Source organism: Pan paniscus, chromosome 3, assembly GCF_029289425.2.
Source record: "Pan paniscus chromosome 3, NHGRI_mPanPan1-v2.0_pri, whole genome shotgun sequence".
NCBI classification, from domain to species: Eukaryota; Metazoa; Chordata; class Mammalia; order Primates; family Hominidae; genus Pan; species Pan paniscus.
In genome coordinates this window covers 137,600,269-137,625,721 of record NC_073252.2, presented here as the reverse complement: position 1 = coordinate 137,625,721, position 25,453 = coordinate 137,600,269, and the positions used below count along the sequence as shown (strand labels likewise).

The 25,453-nt window shown below is 45.3% G+C and overlaps 2 protein-coding genes across 4 annotated transcripts in view; one reads left to right on the top strand and one right to left on the bottom strand.

Moving 5' to 3' along the window:
* MAML3 (mastermind like transcriptional coactivator 3) overlaps positions 1–25,453 on the top strand; it is a 436,258-nt gene that overhangs the window by 402,368 nt on the left and 8,437 nt on the right. Inside the window, exons 3-4 of one of the 2 annotated variants that reach the window (XM_034959164.3) lie at positions 19,979–20,227; positions 24,816–24,897. In XM_034959164.3, the coding sequence (XP_034815055.2) occupies positions 19,979–20,227; positions 24,816–24,897 (331 nt within the window). Of the gene's footprint in view, positions 1–19,978; positions 20,228–24,812; positions 24,898–25,453 lie in introns of both variants that reach the window. The other variant, XM_003820676.7, reaches the window with a different exon arrangement.
* Positions 20,223–25,453, bottom strand: part of MGST2 (microsomal glutathione S-transferase 2) — a 64,747-nt gene continuing 59,516 nt past the window's right edge. The window contains exon 6 of one of the 2 annotated variants that reach the window (XM_055111849.2): positions 20,223–20,368. The gene's annotated coding sequence lies outside the window, so the exon portion shown is untranslated. Of the gene's footprint in view, positions 20,369–20,574; positions 20,590–25,453 lie in introns of those variants that run through there. The other variant, XM_057302166.2, reaches the window with a different exon arrangement.

The window sequence follows — 25,453 nt, the reverse complement described above, 5'->3', positions numbered from 1 at the left end:
CTACCTCTTTAAATTTATATTTTTATCAGCTGCAGGAGGGTAGACTTCTTCACTGGGGTCAGACAGAGTGAACAATGGAGGAGGGAATTCCAGTGTGTCGAGTTTCATCATGTGGCGTAATATGGTTCAGATACAGCTCAATCAGTAACTCTCAAATTCAAAGAGGATTTAAGGCTTAATATCTCCAAGGAACAAAGAGAAGAAAGCCCAAAACTGCACCAAAGGCCATTTCTAGAGTCCACCTGGTTTGCATTTAGTGCAGAGGCAGCAAATGCTGAACCATCCTCAGAAGGAGGACTCACGACCCACCGCCTAGGGAGGCCTCTCTTTCCCTCTGATCGGTTGATTTTATTGAAGCTAGAGAGTGACCCACAGGGGATGCTGTGTTGCTTCTAAAGCTTCTAATGCCACCTAGGAAGGACTGGGGAATTGTCACCCCTTCTTCCCTGTCACTTGGAGCTATGGGAGGCACCCAGGGGATCTGAACCCTCCCTTCCCCTTCACTTAGCATTGAAATATCATGTGGGCAATGAGCTACCTTATCTTGGGGGTTTGGAATTCTTGCAGATGAATTCCAAAGCACTCTGCCATTCAGAGTTTCTTGTGTGTTTCACGGCTGTGTTTGGCATCCTATTGGCACTTCAGGGTACAATCAAATTCACTGTCACTGTAGTGACATGAATAATCCATCCATATTAATGAAATGATAGCTGTTCCTTGCCATCTCTTTTCTTATTCTTAAGTTGATTTCAAATAACATGAATTCCACTTTTGGCAGAATAGGGTGGGGGGGGGTTCTTATTCATCGCCACTATGAGAGTTGAAAGGGGGACAAAGAGATAATGGAATGATGGTGATGTAGAATAACTGTAAAATAATTACTGCATTGCTCAAAACTCTGTATTATTCATCTATGTAGTGAGAGCTCCTGTTTGGTACCACACTTGAGTGGCAACCTCACCAATTAGCACTGCCACCGCGGGTCTGTGAATTGCATGTGAAAATAGAATTTGTCCAGAAGTGCTCATGCAAATTGTGCAACACAAATGTGGCCTCCATGTCAAGTCCTTTCACGTGTTCTGACAGACTCATGTCTTTCCAGATTTCTCTGATCGGCGCCCCCCACCCCCTTGACAGTTACCAGAGCTCATAAGCCAAAGGAAATAGTTCCTGTTGCCATGAGTACTGTGTCTGTGGTGAGGTTTATGAGCTGCTCTTAGGGCTGGGTTTTTGCCTGAGAAAACAATCAGATTTTCGCTTAGATCTGCAAGAAAGCGGATTAGGAAGGAAATATACGCAAATATCTATGTTAATGCCACCAAACCTATAACTTGGCCTCATGGTGCTTGTGTAGCAGTTCTCTTAGACAAAACTTTTTTTGCATTTAATGTATATTTCATGTTTTTGAAATCTGTGTTAATGCAAAGAAACCTGGAAAGCAAAAGCATTAGGTCAAATATGAACTTGGCTATAATTTTATATAATTGGGGTATATCATATCTTTGTGAATATAGAAACTGCACATTTATAAACCATTCTTTGCCTTTTCTCAATTTGAAGAAATTTCCAGTCTTTCCTGAGGAAGGAAATATATTTTTCCATTTGAGCTCTGTTTAGAGCTTTTGGATTGTTTTTAGTTGGCAGTTTGTGGGGGGGCCAGATGGGAAGGAAGAGGTGCCCTCTGGAACTTCAAGGACGTGTGCAGCCACAATCGTGCCCACACTCTATTCACCAAAGGAGCAGGGTCAAAATGGTGTGCATGCAAAGAGGAGCCCCTGAGAGAGGCTCTCTTCGGAGGCCAGCAAAACAAAGCCGGGTTGAGTTTGCAGGCCTTGAAAATGGCCGCTGGCAAAATACCTGGTCAGGCTGAGACCTTCTTTCACTTTTCCCTGCCTTTCTACTGTTCAAAACCTCGGAGCAGTTACTTGAAATTGCTCAACTTTCCAAAAGCTAGTTGCATTCAGACTGAAAGAAAAAAAGAAATTTTACCCCAATTGTGCTTTTGCTCCTTACCCCAGAAACATATAGACTATAGAAAGCACAGCTGTGGTCAAGCTGAACCTCATCCTGATTTGGGGGACTGAGCCGGAAGTGTCCTCCCAGCCAGGGTCTGTTCTTGGCCTCTTCCCAGCCTGACTTTTCCCCAGCAGCCTCCTGCTCCTTCAGTTTTACTCATTTCCATTGATGCATTTTGTCCTGTCCTCTCCCCCTTGTTGTACGTTTTGATGTTCAGGACCAGAGATCCTTTCTCCAGTTGGTTATCAATCTGAGCTCCACTTCTTTCCATTTCTAGACCCTCCTCCTGGTATTCAGGTCCCATAGTGACTCTATTTTGGGGTGTGAGCCTGTTTCTCTGAAGCCCCTGAAAGGAAAGTTATAGGCACCTTGGTGACCAGCCCTAGAAACCCCAGCCTAGGGAGTGTCTTCTCTTATGGCTCAAGTGCCCCAAACCTCAATTCCCATCTTCCTGTTTAGCCCCTGGACAATGTAAAGAGATGGAGGCCCTCTTAGAGCCTGTGGGTATCTGGAAGCTGAATATACCATGGGCAGTGTTCCTGTGAATTTGTTTTCCCATCCTCCTTTCAAAGGCCCACTACCTCTATATGTGCATTCTTTGTTTTTTTTTTTTTTTTTAGACGAAGTCTTGCTCTGTCCACCCAGGCTGGAGTGCAGTGGCGTGATCTTGGCTCACTGCAACCTCCACCTCCCGGGTTCAAGCAATTCTCCTGCCTCAGCCTCCCAAGTAGCTGGGATTATAGGCACCCACCACCATGCCCAGCTAATTTTTGTATTTTTGGTAGAGATAGGGTTTCACTGTATCGATCAGGCTTGTCTCGAACTCCTAACCTCAGGTGATCCGCCCACCTTGGCTTCCCAAAGTCCTGGGATTACAGGCATGAGCCACCACGCCCAGCCTATATATGCACTCTTATTACTCTTAGTAAGTATCAGTAATCAAATGATGTGTGCAAGGAATTTTTTTTTTTCTTTTCTGAGAGGGAGTCTTGCTCTCTTGCCCAGGCTGGATTGCAGTGGCACTATCTCAGCTCACTGTAAACTCCACCCTCCCGGTTCAGGCAGTTCTCCTGCCTCAGCCTCCCAAGTAGCTGGGATTACAGGCACACACCACCACAGCCGGCTAATTTTTGTATTTTTAGTAGAGACGGGGTTTCACCAAGTTGGCCATGCTGGTCTTGAACTCCAGACCTCAGGTGATCCACCTGCCTCGGCCTCCCAAAGTGCTAGGATTACAGGCGTGAGCCACTGTGCCCGACGTACAAGGAAGACATTTTTAAAGTTCTTCCCCCTAGAATTCATTCTCTAACTAAAGAGATGCAGATGCTAGAAGGAAAAGTTTCTGTCTAAAAGGTGGGGGAAAGTTGCCCGCGCTCTGCACTCTTCTCCCTCCTCCCACCAGCGCCACAAACTCTCAAGTTACATTTCCTTTCTCAGTGATGCAGAGAGTGTGGATTTGGTATAAGCTTTAAGGGTTCAAATAGACTGGTATTTCCACCCTACAGAAACTATCATTTAAGGATTGACTTCCCTGCACATTCTGAGGACAGGGCTTCCCTCCATCCTCAACCCCTTTGCTTTTCCCAGAGCACAAGACAAAACCACTAAGGGCTGCACAGACTCAGTAGGTTCCAAACACAGGAACAGTGAGAAGCAATTGCTGCAAGCCTTGGGCCATGAAGGAAAGCCACGGCCGGTGGCCCACAATTTCTTAAGATGAACCCCCGACAAAAGCTGGCCTAGTCCAGGACAGCAGACGCCAGCAACCCCCTCCCACCCGATTCTCCCTAGGCTTTTTATTACCTTTACTTGATCAAAGGAAGGAAAGCAATCCGTCTCTCTTCTACTTGTTTAATAAAAGAAAACATAATCATAGTTTGACACATTACTTTTGGTGGGTGCACAGAAAGAATATGCTATATTAGAAAGGGAGAGAGGAGGAGAAGGGGGGAGGTGAAAGGAAAACAAATTGGCTGCCTGCGGAGGTCCAGTGTCAAACGTCTGCGGAATCTTGTTCCTTTAGATACTGTGGGAAAGACCATGGCAACGAGGGGCCCGCAGAGCGAGAGAGACAGATGGGGAGATTTGCAGCCCCTCCCTGGGATTAGAAGACAGAACAAATAGGTGAAGCAATCCATTTTCCAGAGCCCAGTGGTAATTTCAGAGTGTTGTGGACCAGGGTATCTGCTTCTCCTCTGTTGTCTTGATAAGGGGTAGGAAAATTTTTAAAGGGAAGATTTTTCATTTTTTTCAGAGAAGACACTCAGTCTCCAATTTGTTGACATAAAACATGTTTTTACCTCAAACCACCAAGGTATTCTTAACTTCAATCATACATTTTCAACAGTCCAGCTGGTTGTGTACTGATGAATTATTTTGTTAGAAATTATTCTTATTACCATCTCTAGTTCAGATTTAAAAGGTTAGTGGAATACATGCCATGTTAATTATCTTATAAAAATATAACATACCATTTCTGTTGCAAACAAGATTTAGCAATAAGACCGAGAGTGATTTTCTGACTTTTTAATAAAAAATCCAACTGAGAGCTTATGCTTAGGAAATATTTAGTTATCACATTTGTTATGAAGTCTACTTGTCATGAAAAGTCTTTAATTGGGCCACCATAGAACTTTTGTTATTACTTGTCAGGACTTCTTGAAAAAAGTTGAGTGAATGAAACATTTAGTAGCAGGAGAAAGTTGGAGAAACAAGTTAAGGAAGCACAAAAACTAAAAGATTTCTTCTTCTCCAAGTTGTTGCGGTCACATTTCCTGTTACTGCCTGCCATCTTTCCTCCATCCCCAGGATATATTGTTAGGGCTTTGAAAATATTCACAGTATATACCTACTGTTCTACTCCCTGTCAAAAACCAGGTGGTATGTTTAAAATCCTGTATACTAAATTCACATTTAAATAAATTTAGTTTTTTAAAAATAGAGAAGACCAGAAAAACTAGCATTATTTTTACCTGATTTTAAAGCAGGGATCACTATATCTCTGCCAGGTTTCTGGTAGCCATGTGGACTGGGCAGAACACAATAATAGAGAAGAGAAATGAGTGGGAGGAGGTGGGATCCCAGACCGGAAAATGACCCCAGATATTTGCACATGAGAATTCTTATTCTTGCAGGAATATGCCTGGCAGGTGCATTTGGCTTTTTTCAGTTCCCACAGTCAAGTGCCAAATCTCAGCCAGCTTCCCCTCACCTCCTGATGGGATTACCCCCATGGCTACCTCCCAACCCTTCCTGCCCACTTTTCTCCAGATCCAGCCCTGTTCTAATCTCTGCTTTACCTGACACTAGCTTAATCTCCTTAAAGTAATGCATTTAGCGTTTATTCCCTTTAAGAACCTGCTGTGGCTCCTGATGGACAGTGGTTGAGTCGGCTGGATCTGCCTGCATGCAGATCTGTCCATGGCCAGTCCCACCCTGTGAAGCTTTCTTCTCACACATCCCAGGAAACACCCCAACTTTGGGTGGCCACCTCCCTCCTTGCAGGTGGCCGCTCTCCTTCCTTCCTTCTCTTCTCACTCAAATCCAAATCTACACTTCCATCAAGGCTCTCAGTCAAGTCCCCGCTTATCCATGAAGCTCTTTCCAAGTGGAACCAGAGAAATGTTAGAGCAAGTAGAAACCTTGGAGATTACCTGGACTGGCTTCCTCATTTCATAAAGGAGAATACTGAAGCTTAGAAATGTTCAGTGACTTGCCCCAGGTCAAACACTGCCTAGAACTCATGTGCCTTGTATCCACATTTGGGCCTCTTTCTACGCCACGCCACCGCTCTGCCCATCCTGGGTCTGGTCAGCCTGGCTCTATGGAAATCGAATGGAAACAGAACACACGCCACACAGCTTGCCTCTTGACCAGCTGGTGTCATCTTTGAGCTTTTCCGTGAAGTGCACCTTGTCTCTGCACTCGGATTTCAGTCTCCCTCCAGGACAGGGGCCATGGCTGCACTGCAGTGAGAGTCTGAGAGTCCCACCATAGCCCCTGCCATTGTGCTGGGGTACTGGGCCTGTGCAGACTCCTTGAGCAATAAAAGTTTTTCAAAAAGTGGGATGCATATTCAAATTGAAAGCAAACTTTAATAGCAAAATATACATGCCACACATTGTGTTCTAGTGCTCAGACTTCAGGGGGAGGTATACTTGTTTTCTGAGCAATATTTGCATGTTAGCCATGAAGTGACTTACTCCACATAAAATCCCAAGCAAAGCTATAACCACAACCCATGCTCCTGGGGGGTGGTATATCATATTAAGCAAGTGGGTTGTTTGCTTATTTGTTTTGTTTGTTTGTTTTAGCTGTGAGTGTTCTTTAAGAAAAATCAACTCTAAGATCTGGAAGCTGAGACTGAAAATGACACTAAGGATATGCAATGTTGCACAGCTTGAAGGGAAGGGTCTGAGGCTCCATGTTCTCAAACCAGATCCCTGAACCTCTATTAGGTCAGCCACCTTGGCAATCAATTTAACTGACCTAGTCAGCCTTCCTTATCTAAGTCTCTTAGCAGAAGGTGAATCAGAGTATTCCAGACCTCTCTAGGTTCCTACCCAAGGTGTTTGTGCATCTGACTACAGGATGTATTTGGGCTGTGTCCCCAAGAAACCTCTGAGAGGTACTAAGAGTGACTGGGACCCTGCTACAGCAGTGACAACTGTGACAATGACCGTGGCAGGACTCTATGGCCATAGGGATGGCCCCTCCACATGTGAGCTCTCAGCACCCTGTACATGAATGTACATGAGGACTTACTTTTATTTCTTAGTGGGGACTCAGAGACCCCATCTTTCCTTCAAAATTCTCTGTGACTACATCAAAGAAAAAAGGAATCAAGATTGGCCTTGTCAACCTTTTTTATATGCTTCTAAATATGATTAAGAGGTAGTGTTCTCAAGGCTTTCTATAGAAAGTAACCTTCAGTACAAATTATCCCCTGAGAACCTAAGGAAAATAAAGAAAGGAATCTCACGCTGGCTGGCTTTTCCCCGTGTGGTATCCTTGGGATCTGAGACAGATTTCAAGTTCAGTTTCCAGGTTTGTCATCCCCACTCACCCCTCCTCCACTCCTCAGCAAGGTTACAGCCATGTATATTTAGTGTCAGCTTCCAGAAAAGGTTTGGTTGACTTGAGAAAGGTTTAATAATTGCTGATCGAGAAACTGTGTATTCTTAAAATGGGGGAGAGGATAAAGGGAAACAGAAACACAAAGGGGAAAGTAATTATTTGGGCCAAAGTACAAGAAACTGTGTCTATCAGAGAAATGGTCCAAAGGGAAGGAAGACCAGAAACAGGATCCCTAGTGTCCGGGAAGCTTTCTCAGGTAGAGAAGTCTCCTGAACAGCAGGTTAGATCTCCCTGTCCTACTCTAGCATTAATCACCTTGCCCCTCCTGTTCTGCTGTTATCCTCCCACAAGTAGTCACCTTGGAGAGAAGCGGTAATGGTTGCAGCAGCTCTTAAAGGAGGCGTGTAACTTTAGGTGGAGACGTGTATATGTGAATCATGGTTATGCTGTAAAGCAGCCCGCCTGGATCTGGGAAGCAGAGTGAAGGTGGGTATGAAGTCAACTAGCTAGAGGAGAAATTACCCCAGAAAGCTTTTGGGGAAAAATGAGGGGGTGGCAGTGGGCATTTGAGGGGATATCTTGGTAAGGAGGTCAGACTTGGCTTTAGTTTCTGGTGGAAAGAGATTAGGAAACTGGTGCTACATCCCAGATGTTTAAGCAAAAATATTTATGCTTTTAGAAGGGATAGGTGGCAAAAAATACTTGGTGCATAACCCCCATCTTAGAAGGCCTCTATTGTTATAGTCAAAAAGGTGGATTTATTCCTCACTAAAAGTTTCCCATCAACTTCCCAAGGGCAATTATACTGTGCACAGGATAAACACAGGACGTATAAAGAATGTTTATTCTAGGGTCTCATTTCATATTTAGCTACCAACTTAACTTTTATCCTAAGCAAAAGTGGTCATTTGTAAACAGGGATGTTTTCCTTCACACAGCTGAGGAACTGATGTGACCGTTAAGACCCAACAAAATCTGAGCTGAAAATATAGGCCCCACCTAAAGTTTCTAATTTCCTCATTATTAATAGGGACGATACTGAGAGCAAACCTTTATGAGCGCCTACTATAAGACAAGCACTGCTGAATCATGCTTCCCAAGAAGAGTTCTGATTAAAGAGTGAAAAGTTTAAGACGGCCAGGCGCGGTGGCTCTCGCCTGTAGTCCCAGCACTTTGGGAGGCCAAGGCGGGCAGATTACCTGAGGTCAGGAGTTCGAGACCAGCCTGGCCAACACCGTGAAACCCTGCCTCTATTAAAAATACAAAAATTAGCCGGGCGTGGTGGCACACGCCTGTAATCCCAGCTACTAGGGAGGCTGAGGCAGAAGAATTGCTTGAGCCCGGGAGGCGGAGGTTGCAGTGAGCCGAGATTGTGCCACTGCACTTCAGCCTGGCTGACAGAGCGAGACTCTCTCTCAAAAAAAAAAAAAGAAAGAAAGAAAAGTTTAAGATCTGTAGAGAGGATGATTTCTCATTGTTTCCAGATTCCTTTATCCAGGTTACCATGTGTATGTATGGCGTGGAGTCAAGGGCTGTGTTAGACCTCTTTGAGTGCTATATTCTTTCTAAAACTTATTTTTATGCCTGTGTGTCTCCAAGTCTTTCAAGGTTAAGAAAATACCTGAGCCATTTCTATTTTTTGGAGTGCTCAGGTATATTTACAAAATGAAGAAATGACAATAGGGCTTTTTTTAAATGCAATGTTTTTATTTTAAAAAATACAGCATAGGGCAATTATACCATGCACAAGATAAACACAGGACATATAAAGAATGTTAATTGATAATGGACTTAGAGCAGCCCGATCTAATAACAGAGCAGAATTTTTTTTGAGACAGGGTCTCACTCTGTCACCCAAGCTGGAGTGCAGTGGCACAATCACAGCTCACTGCAGCCTCAACCTCCCAGGCTCAAGCGATCCTCCCACCTCAGCCTCCTGAGTAATTGGGACTACAGGTGCACACCACCATGCCCAGCTGATTTTTTTATTTTTAGTAGAGATGAGGTCTTGCTGTTGCCCAGGCTGGTCCTGAACTCAACTCAAGCAATCCTCCCACCTCAGCCTCCCAAAGTGCTGGGATTACAGGCATGAGCCACCACGCTCAGCTCAGGGCACAATTTAAAGCTGTAAAATAGATGCTATTTTTCAATCCTCTCAGGATTTCTCAGTGACTGTATATGTAAAACCTTGTTCGAAGAATATGTCTAAAAATCTAAACTCAAGGTTCTTGTGGATGCAAGGCCCAGGGTCAGGTGGTCTTATGCCCTGATACCCCATAGGCCCTCACGGACCAGGTATGAGCCCTTCTCCTAGACTTGCTTCCTCTAAGAAGCTGGTCGTCAGCCACAATCTTTACATAAGGAGAAGTACCAATCCCAGATTTCTAAGTGTTTCTGTTTTTCTTTCTGCTTCCTTGTGTTTTTCCCTGCTGTAAGTCCTAGCCTCCTCAAACCCCACCACCGCAGCTGGGCAGGCTTCTACTCATAGGAATGGGGGCCGAGGGTAGGGAAAAGGGTAGCCCTCCTCTCAGAGCCTCAGCATCACATGGTCAAACCCAGCTTCCCACAGACAGGTTCAGCAGTCGGGAAACCGGCAGAGCAGGCTGACATGGGCCCTCCCTCTCACGGCCTCTGGAAGGAAGGAAGGAAGAACATGGGGACACCAGAAAGGCAGCCTGTGGAAGGCCTCTTCTCAGGCAGTCAGCACTGATCTCTCTCAGCCCCCCTCCCAAGGCTGTGGCGGTTCTGGAGATGACGGCGGGAAGTGCCCTCGCCTTCCCTCCACAGCATGCCCTGAGCACTCAGCTTCCCTTCCCTTCTTCCTGTCTTGTAGTGGTTGCAGCAGAGAGCTCCATTTGGCAGCGTGGTGGTGCTCTTGTCTATTAATGGAAACATTGGCCTGTCTCCCAGTATAACACAAGATAGGCCTATGCATCAGTTATGCAATCTTTGCTTTGATGACTTCATCAGAAAGGGTGGGTACAATAAGAGAGAAAGGCTCGGGTTGGGGGAAACAGTAGCTCAGGAGGGGAAAAAAAAATCTCCCTAGCAGCTGAAGACAGCTGAGACTGCTCCCCCTCCCTATTTTTAAATCAAGGAAAGAAAGGTAGCAAACATATGGGTAAAAAAAATCTAATGGAGCAGCTGACAAACCACTTTCAGTCCATGTGTCCTGACAGCGGCCACTTGCATGCCGGCAGAGGCTGTGCTCGTCTCAGTGGTGCAGGTTTCCCAGCCCTGGTGACTCAGGTCTTCTTTCCACAGAGAAGACAGTCTGTGGAGGCAATGGCAGTTTTCACCCACCTCTCGAGTTCTTGAACTCCAAAGGTCTGGCTGGTTCTGGCCATGCACTGTGGCTTCAAGCCTAAGACAGAGAAAAGCCACAGAGAGCTGGGTGGTGCCACAGAGAGCAGGCTTGTCCAGGTAGACCAAAGAATTCTTGGAAGATGGTCAGTACCCTTCCTCTGGGACTTAGGAGCTCTTTGTGGCAGCAATGTAAAGCCGACCTAGTTGCTGAACCTGTATCCAAGCCCAGTTGTGGAAGCCATGTACAGGTTTTAAAAGGGGACCTGCCACTTAAGCATGTCCGTTACACCCTCTAGAGCGTAAGGTGGGCTCAGGGAGAAATAGTCCAGGTCCCAGACATAACCTGGACCCCTCTTGAACTCTACATTTCATTCCATAATAGTTTAGCCTTATTCTTAACAAGCTTTTAAAAATAATACTAAAAGTAATATATATTCATAATATAAAATTTGAAAAAGCATAAAAATAAAAATCCCTTATAATTCTTGTCTAACAAGACTATCCAGTGGCTAGTGTTTTTAGAAACTGCTTTTTTTTTTTTTAGTTTTAACACCTGAGGACATAAAGGAAAAAAAAAAAAAAAAGAAAGAAACTGCTTTCCTCCCCTGCCTTTCTTAACTATATATGGTAAGCTTTTTCCTATGTGATTAGATAGTCTAAGGAGGCATGATTTTTATTGGCTGCCTAGTATTCATGGTATGGATGTACCATAATTTATTTAATCAAGCTTCTATTGTTGTATACTAATGAACTTTTAACCAGTGTAGAATTGCTTTGGTGGTGGAATTAATCACAAGAAAGGGATCAAAAGGACTCTATAACTTACATCAAAGGCAGACGAAAAGCATAACTCTCAAAGTTGTGTTTCCATTGGAGGGACTTATGGTAACTATGTTCAAAGCACTGATAAGGACGAATGGTATTTTTGTTGCTTTTATCCCTGCAAAAAATGGCCTTGAAAGGCTGACCTTCCTGTGGCTGGTGGCATTCTCACATTTAGCACTGGACTGCCAACTTTAACCCTTTCTTTAACATTCAGCAGAGGGTCAGCTCAGGAGCTCGGAGAAGCTGTCCATTATAGGGCCATCATTTTGTCCTCTCCAGTTATACCTGATGTTGGTTTAGGCTAGAATTCATCCCAGCCAATTAGTCAGTTGAGTTCAGTAAATCTGTATTTTGCTGCAGCTGTGGCCCTAGCTCTGTGCTGGATACTGGGAAGACTCATAGTCTTGGTCCCAAAGGAGCTTAAAAGCCTTGCCAGGAAGGATGCCATAAGGATATCATCCTGCCAGGAAATGATCACTTGGAAGCACTTGGAAAGTTAGAAGTTTCTACCTCTCCCATGTTACTTAGTTAAGAATCAGTAGGTGTGTGTAACTGTGTATATACCATGATCATAAGCATAAAAATATGTTATTGCATCTGGGATAAAACTAGGAGGAAATATAAAAACACATCAAAATATTAACAGTGGTTACCTTTGAGTGTAAAAAATGAGTGTTAGCTTTTTTCTGTTTACTTTTTTTCTATCTATACTTTTCTGCATTTTTTTTTCTCTGTACCTTTTTTTCTATCTATACTTTTCTGCATTGTTTTTCAAATGTTCCCCAGCAATTGGGAAGCAGAGGAAGGAATCAGCAAAATGTATATTTTTTAAGTAATTTCCCTATCAATTAAGCATTTAGCTCCTAAAATAATGGGGACCAAGACCTTTTTTTTGTTTGTTTGAGACAGAGTGTCGCTGTATTGTGCCCAGGCTGGAGTGCAGTGGTGCAATCTCGGCTCACTGCAACCTCCGCCTCCCAGGTTCAAGCAATTCTCCTGCCTCAGCCTCCTGAGTAACTGGGACTACAGGCACACGCCACCAAGCCCAGCTAATTTTTGTATTTTAGTAGAGATGGGGTTTCACCATGTTGGCCAGGCTGGTCTTGATCTCCTGACCTCAGGTGATCCACCCGCCTTAGCCTCTCAAAGTGCTGGGATTACAGGCGTGAGCCACCATGCCTGGCCTGACCATGACAAGTCTTGTTCCCCTTTATTTTAGGAGCTAAAGCTAGCACCAGAAACATAGCACTTCCCTCACCCTGAAGGATGACCTGCATGATCAAGAGGTTTCGGCAGTAAGAATAACAACCACAAGCTGTTTGTTATGTGCCAGTCACTGGGCCCGTGGTGGAGCTGAGTTTCTACCCAGGCCTGTGGGGTTCCCCCAATGTACACTGTTCCTTTCTAGAAGCTGAACCAAGAGCTTTGCTGAACCCATTTAGCAGCCTTCGAATTGGGCCCCAAGTTATTGCTGCTTCAGTGATAAGCCTCCTAAATTGATGAACTCTGCCTCAAACTCAATCATCTTGGGGACACAACCATCACACATCACAAAACAAACCTTTTAATCCAATCTTCTTCAATAATCTGCTGAGACAGAGGATATTAGATGGGGTGGGCCCTTTTGGAGCTCTGCTATGAATTTATTGTAAACACCTCTCCAAACCCACAGTAAAAATTTTTCTGGAAAAAGAAAGTTTGTAAAAGAAAACCAAATCACTGCCTTGACACCTGATCAACTTCAAAGGGAATTCTAAGATTTTATTTTAGTTTGTTTCTTCCTTCCACTTATGGTTGAATGATCTAATCTTATGCCCTTTCTTTAAATGTCAAAGTTGATACCACAGAGGCATCCCAATTTTGGGTACCAGGCAACATATAAAAAAAAATGATGCATATTTTGGTGCTCTTTCAGTTGCATCCTTTGATCCCAAGGGTTTCTACCTTTTTATTCTATGCCCATTCCTCTCCCCACCCCCTTCCCATTTCTTTTTATTCCAACGTCCTCCTGGGTGGTCTGCTCAATTTAGACCAGATGCATGTTATGGTCAGTGGAAAAGTCAGAATCCCAGAGACGCCACCACCAGCTGTGGGACATCAGACAAGTTCCTTAACCTCTCAGAAGTTTGGGCTTAAAAAAAAAAAAATCAACAAAATGAGTTAAACATACAGGTGAAAGCCCCTAGTAGAGTGTTTTGCAATGAGTAGGTGCCCCATTAAGTGTTACATTCTTCATATTTGAAGAACTCTTTCAATCAGAGGGAACTTTCCTCAAATCATAGCTTTCCATAGTTCACCTTATTACACGAGGGACTTGTAAGTCTAGGGATGTCTGATGCTCCCCTTAGCAAGGGCATTATAGGGGACTCACCCTTCCTCAGTCATGGGTGCTCCTCAGCCTCCACAGCACAGTTGCAACTGGAGTAGTCGGTCCTGGAAGAATTGGCTCCTTTCAGCCATGGGCTCCTTTCAGAATTATTGGGTTTGCATTGCAAACATCACTGGCCCGAGCAACCCTCTGAAAATTTTGAGAATTTTGTTCCAAAGCAGGAAATTTTGCAATAGAAACTAAGCAACTCAGCACCCTGACTTGCTTTTGAAAGTGCAACTTTGCAATCTAATCAGGGCACAGGATTATTTGCCCCAATGATTCTCTATGGGACATCGTAACCACCTGGAGAGCTTGTTAAAACACCCCCAAAAGTTCTAATTCAGGAGGCCTAGAGGGGAGCCTGGGAATTTGCATTTCTAACAAGCTCCCAGGTGGGGACTAATGCATTTGATCCTGGAACCACATTTTGAGAACCCCTAATTTTTAGTTACTCATTTTTCCCAAATTGCCCATACTGGGAATGGGGAGGTTTTAGAGTATTCTTAGCTATTTCCTTTCTATGACACTTCATTAACTATGTCACCTCCAAAATTTCCATTGTCAAGGAGTCTTATGAGTATGGTTTTCATTTCAGGGGGTGGGGACTGAGAGAGGTCAGATGGCTTGCCTGAACCTCTGGGAGTCACAGCCAGGCGCCTCTGTCTAGCCATCAGGGGTGTTCGATTCATCCTGTGCTGCTCAATAACATAAAACTGCTGCGCTCTTTGGCCAAGCAATTGTCATGTTAGCTTTCACCTCTGATACATACTTTCGCCTTCTCAAACTTACTAATAAAACTTTTCAGTAGTATCTTTGCAGGAGAAAGCCTCTGGATTCTGGTGAGAGGTTGGATGTAGCTATCTTTTGATATATACAATTTAGTCGAAATCCCACTTGGGCTAAAGATTCCTTCTTTTAAAAAAATTTTTTTTTTACTTGACCCAATTCAGAGTGAGTGAGTGAGTGTGTGTGTATGTGTGTGTGTGTCTGAAAAGCACAGGTTTTCTGGGGCATCCTTTTTGTTTATGCATTGATTTATTTTTACTCTTTCCTGCCACGAACAATCCTCATCTCTGTCCTCGTGTCCTTCCCAGCCACTAACACACACGATGCGGCGGGGCCTGGGAAATGCGCCCGCTGGAGCACACCGCAGCCTCGCGGGCTCCCGAGCGGCGCGCGCGGGCCGAGGACCTCCAGGGCCCCTCGCGGGTCTCCCGAGCGCCGCCGCACCGCCCCTGCCCCCGCCCGGGACCGCCTCGTGGGCTTCTTTGTTAGGGCCGCCTGCGCCGAGGGGCAGTCTAGGTCCTGCCGGGGACGCACGGGCCCCACTCCTGACTTCCTAGCCGGAGTCCCCTAAGGACTTGTAAGCATATAGGCTGGAGTCGAGAGGCTAAATTAGGCCCCAGGGGACTTTTTCAATAAAACCCTAAATTTCATTTAGGTTGTTCGTAGGCCAAGCGATTGCAAGGACTCTGAGCCGAAGCAGCGGTGCCGGGCCGACCCGAGGCTCGCTCCTTATCGCCCCCTCCCTGGGCCGGCTTTGTGCAGCTGGGGTCCTGGAACCCGGTCCCTCCCGGGCTGTCGGCCCTGGGGTCTGGTGTCCGCCACCCTCCCCCCCCCGGAGGTCGCCACTGCCCCCCTACCCCACTCCCAGCCCTTCCGTTTCCTTCCACGTCCCCTTCCCGCGCCCTCCCCCACTTGAATTCTCCCTCCCCTCCGGCTGGAAGAAAAGTCGGTAATGAGAAACCAGTTCAGTGTCAGTCGGAGGAGGGGGGCAGATAACCCCAGAGATACACGGCAATGGAGAGAGAACTCATTTTGTGCAAAGAGGGCCTCGAGTCACCAGGGAATTCCTGGATTGTCTCAGGCTGTCGTGTGTGATGTCCATCACGCCGTGCGAACACCATCTGCTCGGTATTATGCTCTCAGTTGCCAGGCTACCTGCTGTACGCAGTAACACTTGACTGCCTGGCTCCACGTTCGCAGCGCTCGCCCAGACGCGCGGGGCGGGGGCCGCGGAGGGGCGGGCGGGAGCCCTGATTAAGCCATCTGCGAGGGGAGGGGCGCGGGCGCAGCGGCGGCCGGGCACGAGGCCGGGCTGACACCACCATCTGCTGGGGCGCGGGAAGAACGGCAGCTGCTCTGCGTTCCCCCGGCGAGGGACGCCTGGAAAAGGCTGAAGCCCTGGGCGTCCTCAAGCCCGTTATCCACGGGGTCCCCGTCACCCCAGCCTCCTCGCCGCCGGCCGTCTTTTGTGATTCCTTGCTCTTTGGTTCGCCGCCAGCAAGGCTGGCCCCTCTCACCCAAACACTGTGCATGTTCTTGAAAACACTTCAGAAAAATAAAGCTTCCCTACGCACAGATTTATAAATAAACAGCTGGCTGTTCTTGGGAGATATTTTTACCACAACCGTTTTTTGAAGTCGAAAACTGCCTGTTTGGGGGAGGTAAGGGTGCTTTTGACACCTCCTACCTCACTCTAGCCTTTAGAAAATTGCTAAGATCTTTTCCCTGGAGGGGAAGATATGTAAAATAGGTTCGTTGGTTTTGATTTCTTTCTCCTCCCTTTATTTTACTGAAGAGTCAGAGGGTTGGGCGAGTAGTGAAGATCTATGTAGCCAGTTGGATTTTTGAGGGGAAGAAACTGTATTAAGATTCTTGGGAGAAGCAAGGGAGGTCGTTGGGCAAGGAGTGGATTGGAGAACAAGCCAGTAATTACAACTAAAAATACTGCATCATTTGGCTTCAAGGCATTACATTTCGCATGACGAAAGCTCAGCCTGGTTTTCTCTAATTGCACAACACAGTGTGTGTCCTTCTTAGAAACAAGAGCAGTGGCTTGAAATCCTGAAATTTGACAGACTATTTCTCATTAAGCCCTCTGAGACTGGAGGTTAAAAGAAGCCATGTATTATGTTAGTGGCCTCGGCCAGCTTAATGTGTAAGTCAAGTCACTGAGTACATTTTCACACTTTGGAATACACCTCAGAGTCGTGGGCTGTAGGTGTCTCTCATCCACTGTTGAATGCCGCAGAGCTTTGTTGCGAACTAAAGATGTTTCATATGGAAGGCAGTCCTTTAAGAATGCACATAGTGGCTGGGAGCAGTGGCTCATGCTTGTAATCCCAACATTTTGGGAGGCCAAGGCAGGAGGATTGTGTGAGGCCAGGAGTTCAAGACCAGCTTGGGCAACACAGATGGGCAACAACCCATCTATAAAAAGAATTTAAAAATTAGCATGGCATGGTGGCGTACACCTGTAGTCCCCCACCTACCCAGGAGGCTGAGGCAGGAAGATTGCTTGAGCCCAGGAGTTGGAGGTTGCAGTGAGCTATGATCATACCACTGCACCCCAGCCTGGGCAACAGAGTGAAACCCTGTCTCTAAAAAATAATAATAAAATAATACATACAGCCCTTCCTGCCTGTAGGTCTTCAGTGAGAAGCCTGAAGGCAAAACCTCTGGGAGGGAATTATTTGGGGAAATACATAATCCTATCCCTTTGGGAGGGTTTTTTTTTTCACACTGTGCTTTTGAAGTATTTCTTCTTGGCCCAGGAAGACACGGGCAAAAAGTGGTTTGATGTATCGTCGTCACCCCATTTGCCTCTCTCTTTCTTTTCCCAGTGGAGAGGAGGCTGGGAAAGCAACACTTCTTCACTCCTTACCACTTCCCCAGCTGTGCGGGCTGGTCACACAGGACAAGCATATCTCAAAGTGCACAAAGATAAACAGGGCCATCCCAGACCAACCCTCTCAAAAAATCAAGCTGAAGAAAACTTTATCTTCCCTTGGGCCTCATTTTCTTTCCAACTCTCTCCTCCTTATCAAAACTGGAAAGTATCAAATATACTGAGACAGAAAAAACAAACTACATATCTGCATTTTTGCTGATTGGCTGTTTATATGTCAGTGTGAATTCATTTGTTAAAGTGTAAAGCCAATCAGCCATTTGTCCCTAAAGGTGCCAAGAAACAGCTTTATTTCACTGGAAGGAAGGGCTTGGAAAACAGGTAGCAAATATTTGGGGGAAAAGGGAAGACCCTGAAATATCTAGGTCCCTGCAAGGGTTAGTCCTGAAGTAAACTTTTTGGTAGCACAAAGGTTCCTGGCATTTTTTAGTATAAGATCTTTTTATTAACATCAAAAATATTTCCTAACAAAGGCCAAACATTTTATTAATTTCAGCTACAGCATTTACACATAAAAAATAGAACGCAGTACACTTATGAGAGACACACTATATAGGTCTACAGGCTGTTCTTAGGTGCACACTTAACACCATGAAGACACTGCCTGGGAGAGGCCTGAGCTAGTAGGAATACTGAATTGAGAATCAAAATCAGCGTTCTGCTTACTCATGTAACCAAATACCACCTGTACCCCGATAACTTATGGAAAATTTCTTTTTAATTTTAAGTTAAATTTTTTAAAAAAGTAAAGACAAGCTATCTGTTACAAAAAAAAAATAGCGTTCAGTTCTGCTAGTTCTGTGTCTTCCATTCATTGATTGTGTGACCTAAGCTACTGCACGAACAAACCAGAGCTTCTTGGATGATTGTTTCTAGGGTAAGAGGAGTAGCGTTTTGGTTTGGTTTGGCTTTTGTTTGCTTTGCTATTTTGTTTTGTTTGGAGGGAAGAAGAGCAACTGAAGATGCAGTTGAAGTCAGTCATAGTAGAGAGGGAAGCCTGCATGGTTCTACAGCACACCACAGAAGGAAGGGAGGAACACAAGCCCAAGCCATAGGGAATCAAATCCAGGACGGTCTCTCTAGGAGAGAGAGAGAGAAACTTCACCTATTTGCTTTGAGAAAAAACTGCCAATATGTTTAATGGTATCTGCATTGGAAAGGCAGTAAAGTAAAAAGAAGAAAAATATTGAAATCCAATTTGGATTTAAAAATTTTTAAATGACAGAGTTATTCACATTTGCTTCTTGCTATTTAGGTCTCATAATAGTGCTTCACAAAATGACTGTGAATGTCCTTATATGTGTGCCCATTTAATCTGTGTCAACTCCTCCATGTTCACATTAATTACTTGAAACTTCAATGAGGTAGAAGGAATTTCTGCAGAATGTTCAGACCATACTTGCCACTGCTAGGTAGTCTTGGTAGAAAAAATAGGAAAGGAAGTGTCTAGAAATTGAATCTGGGCCACACACCTTTTCTTCCCATTCACTGTTTTCCCCTAATAGTCTACACTGCCCAGCTCAGAGCATAAATTTCGCCTTTGAGCACATTCTCCATGTAGTCACCTGGGCTGTGTGGAATTAGGTCTTTACCACTTGACCTCCTCTTCCCTAAGGACCAGTCCTTAAAAGTTGCCATCATTCGACTGGCTGACATATAATTATAGAATCAAGAGACCCAATCCAACACCCCATGTTTAAATTATACCAGACATAGAAGACTCAATTCTTTTTTTTTTTTTTTTTTTTTGAGAAAGAGTCTCACTCTGTCGCCCAGGCTGGAAAGCAGTGGCGCGACCTCGGCTCACTGCAACCTCCGCCTCCCGGGTTCAAGCAATTCTCTGCCTTAGCTTCCCGAGTAGCTGGGATTACAGGTGCCCACCACCATGTCTGGCTAATTTTTTTTTTTTTTTTTTTTTTTTTTTTAGTAGAGACAGGGTTTCACCATCTTGGCCAAGCTGGTCTCGAACTGACCTCGTGATCCACCCAAAGTACTGGGCCTCCCAAAGTACTGGGATTACAGGCGTGAGACACCGCGCCCGGCCGACTCAATTCTATTTTTAAAAATATTAGGAGATTACATAGCTTTGGTCAGTGTAAAACATTCCCAGTTCTCACCATCAACAACTCTGGCCAGGAGGATTTTTCTTTCTGACATATATCTAAGCTGTCAAATGTTGCAACTCGTTAGAATTCCATCAAATATCAGATCTGTTGATTAACAAATTCCTGCAGTTTTCTGCAAATGTCCCTCCTACTTGCAAAGAAGACGTCCATTTTGGCCAAGTAGACAGTAAGAAATAAGGATTAACAGGTGAGGTCAGGATGTGTCTCGTGTTCCAGACTTTAGGTGAGCTCAGCCTGAGGGCTTATTCCCTTTCCTTGGAGGAACACAGGATGTTAGTTGAAAATCCAGTCTGTATGCAATAGTCAGTCCCATCCGAAACAGACTGGACTTGGCCTTGGACTTCCCAGAGCCATGCTCTCTTACTGTCCCTTGTGGCCTCTCTCATTCTACTCAGGTAAGGTCGGGTTTGAAGCTACGTTTATGGAAATGCAATGCGTGCCACTCAAAAACCCTCCAGTCCATAAGCTGGGACTTCTGCCCTGTTCCCTTTTTCCAGGGGCTTCCCTTCAAACAGCAGTGAGTCTCTATGGGGAATCCCTGCATCTCTCTCTCTCTTGTCTTCCCAGGAGCAGCATCCAGTTGGACTTCCCCGAACCACAGGCCCCATGCAGTCCTCCGTGCCCCCAGGCTCAGGTGGCATGGTCTCAGGAGCCAGTCCCGCAGGCCCCGGCTTCCTGGGCAGCCAGCCCCAAGCAGCCATCATGAAGCAGATGCTCATTGATCAGCGGGCCCAGTTGATAGAGCAGCAGAAGCAACAGTTCCTGCGGGAGCAAAGGCAGCAGCAGCAGCAGCAGCAGCAGATTTTGGCGGAACAGGTAACATGCCCCTTGGCGTGATTCATTCATTCATTCAGCAAGCACTTATTCAGCACCTGCCTGCTGCCTGTGAGGAAGTGGCAGTTCACATCCTCCGTCAAGATGCTCACGGTCTAGCATTTCCCAGGATCACAAGAGAACCTGAAGAATTTAGACCTTTCAATTAGTTAGGGTTTTTCCTATAATGAATTAATTTGTTCTTAAAAGACAGGCTCCAGCCATCAATTTGAAGGTCTGTGTGCCAGAGACATTTCTTTGATTCAAGTCTGACTCCTTTCCTTCTGATTTCTGGTACAGGGGTCTGTGTAATCAGCACATGGCGGGGACTGTCTCACATGCTCCATAAGCCGTAATATTTCTAGCTTGAAGAAAAAAATAATAATTCAGAGAACTCTGTTTCTTAGAGGAAATTGACAGGAGGAGGAATTGAGAAGAATTCTATAGAATGGGTAATGAACAATGGATCGGGAACAATAGCAGAATAATAAGGCCTGCAGAACTACCTGGAAACCTGAACTCTGGGTCACACACAGGGTGCAAACTTAAGAAAACTCCCCACAGCTTTTAAAACAGCTCAGGAAATCTGTGAGTTAAAGGAAAGCCTAACACAAATACAGCTTTACCTTAGGCACCTTTGTCCACCCTCGCCCTATAATTCCTCAGCTTTGAGAGAAAGCCTTCCCTGCAGACTGCTACTGTAGGTTTCAGTTTGTTTTGTTTTTAGAGATGCCCATACCTGACTTAGCATTATCCTAGGGAAAGGCCTGAGGCTGTCCACAAGAGATCCCCAGGCGGCTTCTGTGGGGGTCTGCACAGAGAATCTTGCACAGCAGGCTCTTTCTTATAGGAGGTGTGAGGTTGTCATATAAAGCTGAAGGCCCAACATAAGTCTGCCTCACAGTTATTCTTCTAGAATATTCCTGATAGGGTCAGAATTTTATGAATTTTTTCTTAAAGAAATAGAGACGGGGTCGCACTATGTTGACCAGGCTGGTCTCGAACTTCTGGCCTCAAGCGATCCTCCCATCTCAGCCTCCCAAAGTGCTAGGATTACAGATGTGAGCCATCACGCCCTGCCAGAATTTTGCAAATTTACTAAGCATCCACCACCGTGTATCCTGTGTAGGACACGGGCCCATGGAGGTCCCTATTAACCAAGAATAGCAGTTCAAAGTAACACCAGGCATCCCCCAAAGAGAAAAATTGTACTGCTGAGCACAGTTCACTTATGTTCCCTTTTTTTTTTTTTTTTTTTTTTTTTTTTTTGCTTTTGTTCCTGAACAGCTGTGTAATTATCTCCCTTTTTACCAAGGTCAGTCAGCCGCCTGGCAGCTATTGTACAAACAAACCTCTATCCCTCTCACCTACATAAGGTGTGCGACAAGGAGCCATGCTAATCTCTCTCAGGCAGTGACAAATGGAGCTGCCGAGGGCAGCTGGGCTCTGTAAATCCTCTCCTCAGCCAATCCCAGGAAATCTCAGGTGTGCCTGATGTTTTGAGTGATGGCTTTTGATATGTGTGCTGTGACCAAAGACACAAAGAAGGCCCAGGGCAAGCAGGCAGAGCTCAGCTGTGCAGCCCAAGGGTGTTCCCACACGGTGAGGCCAGCCCGACCCTGGGGAGCACAGGGTGTGGGAAGAGTGTGAGAAGAGACACGTCAAGATGATGCCCCCAGACAAGGAGGTGAGAGGTCAGGGGAGACCCCTCAGAATCCAGAGCATGGAGAGAGCTGGGGCTTCTTGGGAAAGACAAGGGAAATGGGAAGCCGTGACCTGTGGATCATTCCGTAGCAACTGTGTGTACCAAAAGATGATGAGGGGTGAGGGGAGGATCACTTTCCTCAGGGCCAAGATTTGTCCATTCTTTTGCATGTGATGTGATTTTGGAAAAACCACTAACTTCCCTCTTCATCTGCCAGATTAGGTTTTAATAATTTCCCAGCCCACCTCATGTAGCTGCTTTAAGGATCACATAAGATCATGTGTATAAAATGTTTTGGAAGCTGTATGTGCTGCACACATGTATGTGGGGGCCTGTCACGTGGCCCTGGTGTCAGCGAATGTCATGTGAGAGCTGCAGCCACATGGCCCAGCCAGGTCAGTGGAGCGTCTTGCCTGTACCTGAGGAGGGTGCAGATTTAGTGCAGGTTGTCCAAGTGCAGGTCTACAAGGAGTAAGTGCTCAACTTTTTTTGTTTTGTTTTGTTTTGAGACAGGGTCTCACTTTGTCACCCAGGCTGGAGTGCAGTGGCATGATCTCGGCTCACTACAACCTCTGCCTGACGAGCTCAAGCAATCTTCCCACCTCAGCCTCCAGAATAGCTGGGACCACAGGCAAACACCATCACGCCTGGCTAATTTTTGTATTTTAGTAGAGATGGGGTTTCACCATGTTGGCCAGGCTGGTCTCGAACTCCTGGGCTCAAGCAATCTGCCTGCCTCGGCCTCCCAAAGTGCTGGGGTTACAGGTGTGAGCCACGGCACCCGGCCAGCTCTCAGTTTTTCGTTTTGAGAGTGAATACTGCCAGATCAACACCAATCTTGGTTGCTGCAGCATTGAAAGTGTCCTCACACTTTGGATTTTGGAAACAGATTTTGGGTTTCCTGAAAGGACATGTGAGGGAAAACAGAAGGATTTGGGATCTTACATATTTTGGGAAACTTTAAAATGATTCTCAGTAGACTTGGCAATCAGAGCAGAGCAGGTTGAAAGTAGGCATGAATTCACATTTAATGCCGTATTCTCCAAAAGTTCAAAGCACATAACCTCTCATCCATTCACAAAGGTTAGACAGAACTTGGAAACATTCTAGATCATGAAGTCCCATCATTTTACAAATGAGGAACTGAGGTTATGTGGGGAAACTGAGCTTATGTGATTTATATGAGATCACAGAGCTAGAGAGAGACAGAGCTAGGATGGAACTGAGGACTCCTGATTCCTGACTCCAGGATACACCCTCAGTCCCCCACAGGCTGCCAGGGGCTCATTCCTAGTCATAAGTGGGACAGTTAAATTCTTATATTATATGGGAAGTTTGACTGAGGAGAAGCTGTTAAATGCTCAGCTTACTCTCAGTAATGCCCTTCTATTGCTGCCTAAAAGATTTGTGTGGTTTCTTGTCTACACTTTAATGGTCTACACAATCAATTAATTTCAACAGTTTTCTGTAGAACATTATGGTAGGAACCATGGGATGGGGTCAACGAGTCAGAGGCTGTTTTTTCTTTGGTTGCCAGAATACTGGCTGGCCTTGTAAAGAAAGAGAAAAAGAAAAGAAAATTATAGAGCAGCCCAGGAACAAACACAAGAGAAAAAACTGAAATAAACACAGGCGTTAAGAGGTGGTCAGTGTGTGTTATTTTTATAATGAACACTCTAAAGAACAGGGGCCTTGTATATTCTTTATAGCCCTTGCAGATGAAAGGTGCTTAATGAATATTCAGCAGCTGCAGGGAGCAGGTTAAACAACATCCCCAAGGTCACGCAAGCTACTTGACGGCAGACCTAGAACTGAAACCTCTTTCTCTGCTCTTTCTACATCACTCTTATTTTCTTTCCCTTTGCACATACAGCATGATAATGATCATAGCCTTCCCAGTATATTGGTAGCAACACTAGCAGTGCAGCATCCCCGTGAGTGGAAGAAGAAAGACTAATATGCAGGCCTCCTGGTCTGCTGGTATATGTGGAATCCCACATGGTTTCCTCAAAGCAGTAAATGCTGAATAGTTTACATGTAGAGATGTATTTTACAGGCAGTGTGGCTTCATGGGAATAAGATTAGCCTTTTTTGTATAACTCCTGAGGATGTCATCTTCCTATGCCCAAAGCATCCACTTAGGTCATTAAAAAGCAGTTGCTTGTCCCTTTCAACTCAGTCCCCACAGCGCTAAGGAAAGCATGCAGGCTGATGTTGGGCAGTCCATGTCAAAACCCCTTCCCTCAGCACGCATTCCTCATGAGCCAGCAAGTCCACACATCAGAAATACATACAGATGTTCACCAAAGGCATGTACAGGAATGTTCATAGCAGTCACATTTGAAACACAAAAACTAGAAACACCAAAGGTGACATCACTAGTAGAATGGGTAAATAAATTATGGTATATTCATATGATGGAATACTATCCAACAGTGAGAATGAACAAGCAACAAGAATTCACATCCACGTGGATGAATCTCACAAATACAGTGGTGAATGCAAGAAGCCAGACACAAAAGCAGCATCATGTGAATCCTTTTCTGCAAAATACAAAAGCAGACATAACTGCTCTATGTTGTTAAAAGTTAGGACAGTGATGCCCATGGGTCAAGGGAGAGTGATGACTGGAAGGAGCACGAGGGGCTCCTGGCAGCGTTCTGTTTCTTGATGTGGGGGCTGGTGGCCCTGAGTGTGTTCGTTTTGTGAAAACCTACCTGACTTTATCCTTAGACTTTGTGCACTTGCCTGTATGCATATGATTCTTCAACACAAAGTTTAGTTTTGGGGAAAACACTACCTTCCTCAGAACTGCTGGGATATTGAATTGTGTGCTTGCTCCCTATCTCACCTCTCCACCCCTCTTGTGTTCTGTTGTTCTAGCAGTTGCAGCAATCACATCTACCCCGGCAGCACCTCCAGCCACAGCGGAATCCATACCCAGTGCAGCAGGTCAATCAGTTTCAAGGTGAGGCCAGTGCAACCTCTCTCATTTTATACCTTCCAGTGGTGAAGCGTAAGTGAATGTGTAGCCAGAGGCATTGCCTTACTGGCTGTATTTGTGTCCAGGAAATACTTAAAATATGTAACTACTGGTAGGTTAAGAGTACTAACCAATCAGAATGGATTCCTAGAGGCCTCCTGTTGTGCCAGGCATTAACCTTTTGGTCACTGAGTCACAGAGAGGTTCTAGAAGGCACAGGGAAGGGTCAGGGTAGCTGTCGGAGTTGGGACTAGAACAGCTGTTCTTTACCAAAGGTACATGGTATTGTAATAGTTTAACAACCAGTAAAGATATACTGGTGCCTGTTGGCTGCATATCAATTTTGTTTATGTTTAGATCGTCATCTTAGTGACTACAGGGGCAAAAATCTTGTGCCACATCTTTTTTGCTTATCCCAGCAGGTCACCTGACCAAAGCCCTTACCTCTAAAGCTGAAGTGGAAGAATCTGGCTTGCAACAACCACTAGTCTCTTTTGAATGTAGAAGACAAATAGGGCCTTGAGGCTGATTGAACTGATCC